We start from the raw sequence: 6,108 nt of genomic DNA, 5'->3' as shown, positions 1-6,108 counted from the left end.
TGACCTCACTGATAGGAGGAATTCTTAATCTCAGGAAACAAACTGAGGGTTGCTGGAGTGGGGGGGCGGTGGGAGGGATGGGGTGGCTGGGTGATAGACATTGGGGAGGGTATATGCTATGGTGAGCGCTGTGAATTGTGCAAGACTGTTGAATCACAGATCTGTACCTCTGAAACAAATAATGCAATATATGTTAAGAAAAAAAAGAAGAAGATAGCAGGAGGGGAAGAATGAAGGGGGGGAATTCAGAGGGGGAGACGAACCATGAGAGACGATGGACTCTGAAAAACAAATTGAGGGTTCTAGAGGGGAAGGGGGAGGGAGGATGGTTAGCCTGGTGATGGGTATTAAAAAGGGCATGCTCTGCATGGAGCACTGGGTGTTATGCACAAACAATGAATCATGGAACACTACATCAAAAACTAATGATGTAATGTATGGTGATTCACATAACAATAAAAATTTTTAAAAAAAGAAAAAGAAACTAATGATGTAATGTATGGTGATTAACATAACAATAAAAAATTTAAAAAAATAAATTGACTAGTCATGGTTCACACAGCAAGGTGAGGGTTAAGCTGAAACCAGATCCTTCTAAGTTGGCATGCTCTTTCCACCATGTTTTGATGTCTCTCAAACACCAGGCATAAATAATCACTTTCAATACCATCCCACCTCATTCCCAAATCATTCTGTTTAAGTTATTTATTTTGTCAAGTATCTTTCAAACCCTGTAGCCTTTAGAGTTTGTTACACACATACATATATATAGTACATATTCTCTATTTGCCCATCCCCAATAATTTCATCAGCTTATTGACCACAGTATGTAAGCTTTCCCTTTTTTTTGCAACCCAGAAGGTACTGGGCATGTGAGTGTGTTGAGGCACTACCACCTGTGATCCCATGGGTCATCAAAATTGATCCAGCTACTCCAGTGGCTAGGTAGGTGGGTCCCCTTTCTCTCCTCACTACTCTAGGCTGAATGTTCTTTTAATAAACAAGACTTTCCTTATATGAGGAGCCTGTTATTCAGACAAAGTCATTCAAGACTAGCTGTACACTCTTGCCAGAAATTTCCCAAAGTCTAAAGCCCTGACACTAGACACACAGTAGTTGATTAATAAATTTTCCTCTGCATTCCACGATAACAATTCCTTATTTACCTGATGCTAAGACATCTGATATCTTCCTACAAGGGCTCTAAATCCCTTTCATAATCCTGTTACTTATACCAGGATACAGTGTACCATCAAGAATATCAGAAATTTATGGCTGAGCAAACACAAAATTAAAATTTAGGATCTAGTCCTGGGTCCAGAAACAGAACCACAGAAATCAGGATGCAGAAGGTTGAAGTGGGTGGATGCAAGGATTAAGCAGGGTCAGAAGCTTGACGCATCAAGTTAAATTACCAAATCTAGGTAGAAATCTGGAAGAGAAGCTGCAGGAAGAGCTGGGAAATATCACATTCCAAAGTTGACAACCTAAAACACCTAATGTGTTCCTTTTTGCAAGAATAAAAATAATAATCTCTGCTAAGCCTCATGTGCCTGGTACCACTATAAACTATTTGCATGCATAGTCTCATTTAATCCACACAAAAATAATTTACCATTATTTTCCCTTTTTGTAGATGAGGAAACTGAGGTTTAAGAAGATGAAGTGACCGACGCCCCACTCTGCTCTGCTCTCTAGGCCAGCTGGCCCGCTCCCACCATGTCCACCATTCAGCAGCTGGTAGGAAGATGGCGCTTAGTGGAAAGCAAAGGCTTTGATGAATACATGAAGGAAGTAGGAGTGGGAATGGCTCTGCGAAAAGTGGGTGCAATGGCCAAACCAGATTGTATCATCTCTTCTGATGGCAAAAACCTCACCATAAAAACTGAGAGCACTTTGAAAACAACACAGTTTTCATGTAACCTGGGAGAGAAGTTTGAAGAAACTACAGCTGATGGCAGAAAAACTGAGACTGTCTGCAACTTCACAGACGGCACATTGGTTCAACATCAGGAATGGGATGGGAAGGAAAGCACAATCACAAGAAAATTGGAAAATGGGAAATTAGTGGTGGAATGCGTCATGAATAATGTCACCTGTACTCGGGTCTATGAAAAAGTAGAGTAAAAATTCCATCATCATTGTGGACAGGAATTAGCTGTGAGGATGAACAAGCTCAGTTCAATGAGCAAATCTCCATACTGCTTTTTTTTTTCAACTGTGTTCAGTTATCTTTATCACAAACATTTTACATGCATCTATTTCAAAGTGTTGATTTAATTAGGATCATCCCTTTGGTTAGTAAATAAATTTGTGCTAAAATAAAAAAAAAAAGATGAAGTGATTGGCCCAATGTTACACAACTATTAGGAAAGAAAATAATTAGGAGAGGAAGAGATAGAGACAGGATCAACTCTAGTCAGTGTTGCTCACAAAACACCATCTTAGTGAACAATCAATACTACTTTCAGATGAATCTTTGTCTTCAATTCCCTCTCAGATTTCCTGACAACATACATATACATTATAAAAATTAGAAGTAAGTTTATATTCATTTGGCTTTGAATTGAGTTCCTCATTTTTTGATGCCCTTTGAGATGACTTGAGAGAACTCAGGATTGAGTACCACAGCTTTGGGCTTAAAAAGACCCCACAGACAGGGATGTCAGGATGCTTCACTCTTGAGTTCCCCTTGGAGGACTCAGTGTCTCCTTTATAGCTCTGCATGGGGTCTCCAGTGTGCTGTCATGCCTTGGAGTGATAAAGGGAGGAGAGTAGGGGCAAATTAGAAGATACACAAGGACAAGTCTGAGTGTTATAATTCTGATTAAAAAAATCAAGACACCATAAAAATTCTATTTCTGAAGATTTATACTCCACTTAATTCTATGAAGACTTGAGGTGGCTAAAAAAAAAATCTACTTGGAAAGCAAATAGAATTATTGGACTGTGAAACTGAGAGCTATAAAATTTAAAACAATTTTATATGAAACTTCAATATTTTTTGTATTTCAAAGTAAAAGAGTCAGATGGTATTAAGTAAATTTGAATCTCTTAGGCTTGAGGACACAAGGAAGAAGAGGAGCACAAGGTTTCCCTTTGCTGGGTAAACAGAAAGGCTGCCATCAGTGGGAGCTACCTTAGGTTAAGGCCTGCTTTGGGCTGGAGCCTGCACTTGACCCTGATTCTTACAAGACAAATCTTATAAGATTTGTCTCCTGGATCTCTCCTGATGTCTACATGACCCTTCTTTTCCCCTATGGAAAGTCTGTTATGAGTTCTGTACCTACTTCAGCTTCTTGGTGAACACAGCACCTGAACTTCACATTTAATCATACCCTGTAAGGTATTATCTTCTCTCTCTTTTTTTTCTCATTTGTGTTAAGTTTCTTTTTCCAGTTGAAGAGTAAGCTCTTTTGATGTAAGAACACTCTCTGATGCTTCTCTTGTTTTCCCCAGTCTCAAGTGAATGACAGCTTAGTTCAGTGATTAAGATTTAAGTTTAAATTCTGTATCTGTGTGATATTAAATAGGTTACTTACGCTTTTCTTCTTCTATAAAATAGGGATTAAGTGGGCATAAATTGCACAACCCAGCGCCTAGCACATATTCATTACCCAGTAAGCTTTATTTATGATCATTATTCTTTATTGATTAGGAGAAATGGCTTCAGGTCCTGATACACAGCTGAGGCCCTCTTACGAATGATCTCTGAGTTCTTAGATACTATTCCTCTCTTTTCAAGATTAGGAACTGAGCCCTCTTTTCACCATAATAAGGAACCCCCACCACCTCTGCCACTACAGCTCCTCTCCATCTGATTTGAGTGTCTATTATCATTTCATTGAGATGCCACTTAGACAAAGCCTTAAAATGTGGAGCTGGGGAGGGGGTCTGGGTGTAGTCTGGGGTAGAGTCCTGCTCCATTAACATTCAATCCACAATAGAGACCATTATCTTGGCAGCAAAATACCCCAGCAGCAGTGATGTGAGGAAATGGGGGTGGGTTACCAAAGCAACAGAGAGACTTGAGCTGCACTGTTTCTATGGCAACAGAGAGCAGGCATGAGCACTTTCCTAGTTGGAATGACGGTTAGTTAGACTCTCACCAACAGTATGGGTGACTTTATCAGATGAATTGCATTGCAAAGGGTGGATTAGTAAAAGGTTTCTCTTAGAATTTTGGCCAAAATGAAACCCTAACCCTTCAAGTGGAGCCCAGACATCTCTCTTGGGAGTCAATGTTCTCTCCTTGGCTACTGACCAATTAATTACCTCCCAATATCATCAATTCTTATTTATGACCTGCAATCTCCATGAGTGGCTTTCTTGAATAAAATCCATTTATGGAAATCTGACTCATCAGGCACATAAATTAAATAGTAGACAACTAGTGCCCAAGCAATTTTCCCTTTTTTTCTCAATTTTAATTTATAAAAGAAATACACTTACATCATTAAAAAGTAATTAGTTCTTAAAAGCTTATGAGAAAAAATAGCACTCCCCACATGTATAATACCTCCTCCCTCACCCCAGTTTATAGAAGCAACCACTTTTAACACTTTTAGCTATATACCCTTTATTTACCTTAATATTTCCAAATATTTCCATATTGAATACAATTTCCTATTAAAGTAAATTGATAGAGCTCTCTCGCACCCTACCTCTCTTCAATTCCAACCTCCAATATGATTATACCACAACTTTTGAATAAATCCATATGAAGTATTTTCAACATCAAGGACACATTGGCTCATGCTGACTCAGTCAGGTAACCACATGACACCTGGGTAAGGGGCTGGAGACCTCCTCATTTGAGGTGCAGACCTCCACCCAATCCCCTAGGTCTGGTCTGGCCCATCTGCCCTCCTCTACACCCACTGTGCCTGTAGCTGGAGGCTCTCTGTTCAATTTCTCTAGGGAATTACCTCCTGCTTCTTGCCAATAGGAGTGGAGATCTGGGGGCTCTGCCTGTCCCTTACAGATTTTAACGTAATTCGCTATTCGCAGTTGCTGCTTTTTGCTTACCTTTAGTAGTAAGCTGCAGCCTTAGATTCCTGAGACTTTCTACTGGCACTCGGGCTTGACCTTCCCCTCACACCCTCTGCTTACACAATGGGTATTCTGAGTTACAGGTGTCTTCTGCTATTGTCCAAAATGCAGTTGTGTTTCTAGTTTTTATTTCCTTGTTGTTTGGGGGTAATTAGAAGAGGACAGAAACACCTTTTTGCCATCAGAAATCTCTAAGTTTTGTCGAGGTGCTTGGCTGCCTGGGAGGTAGTGCTCATTGGAGTGATTTGGGGATGGATTCTATGAAATACCTTCTAAATCTTACAGTACCATTATTTTAAATGTATGACTATCTAAACCCATCCAGAGAATGATTTGGTTTGAAAAAATAAGTTTTCTGTTCTGGTATATTGTAAATCAAGGCTAGGTAATTTTACTTTTTGACTGATTGAGGGTCTATCCTAAGAAAATAATTTAAGACAAGCACTAAATGAAATTGATTATTGGTGTCTTAACTATAATTGTGAAAGATGGAAATTACCTAAATGTCCAATGAGAAGAAGCCTGAGATATGTGACTACAATGGAATAATATGTACACATGGAAAATATGCCACTGTATTAAGAAGCTGATTTTTTGCTCTGGTTACAAGCGTACAAACTATCCATTATAATCTCTTTGTGTTGCAAATTCCCCATCTGTACAATGGAATAGTAAAGTAGTTACCTCATAAGTGTTTTGTGGGGATGGAAGGAAAGAATGCTTCTCAAGTCTGAGCTCATGCCTGAGACCTGGTAAGCACACAATAAATGCGATCTACGGCTGCTGCTTGTTCCACAATATGATGGTCTGCGTGTAAATGTTGTGCGATTTTGTGTGTTCCATTTTTCTTTCTTTTTTTTTTTTTTTTTTTTGATTTTTTATTTATCCATCTGAGAGAGAATGGGAGACAGAGAGCATGAGAGGGGGAGGATCAGAGGGAGAAGCAGACTCCCCGCCGAGCAGGGAGCCCGATGCGGGACTCGATTCCGGGACTCCAGGATCATGACCTGAGCCGAAAGCAGTCGCTTAACCAACTGAGCCACCCAGGTGCCCCCC

The 6,108-nt window shown here is 39.8% G+C and overlaps 1 protein-coding gene across 1 annotated transcript; it reads left to right on the top strand.

Annotated features, from left to right (window-relative positions):
• The first annotated feature begins 1,714 nt into the window (after window positions 1–1,714).
• On the top strand, window positions 1,715–2,206 carry LOC110593592 (fatty acid-binding protein 5). The gene has a single exon (XM_021704869.1). It carries the CDS (start codon window positions 1,720–1,722, stop codon window positions 2,125–2,127), a length of 408 nt encoding a protein of 135 aa, XP_021560544.1. The 5' UTR covers window positions 1,715–1,719; the 3' UTR covers window positions 2,128–2,206.
• Window positions 2,207–6,108: the final 3,902 nt, after the last annotated feature.

This window comes from Neomonachus schauinslandi, chromosome 16 (assembly GCF_002201575.2).
Source record: "Neomonachus schauinslandi chromosome 16, ASM220157v2, whole genome shotgun sequence".
Classification (NCBI taxonomy): domain Eukaryota; kingdom Metazoa; phylum Chordata; class Mammalia; order Carnivora; family Phocidae; genus Neomonachus; species Neomonachus schauinslandi.
The sequence above is the reverse complement of the archived record's forward strand: the minus strand, read 5'-3'. Positions and strand labels throughout refer to the sequence as shown.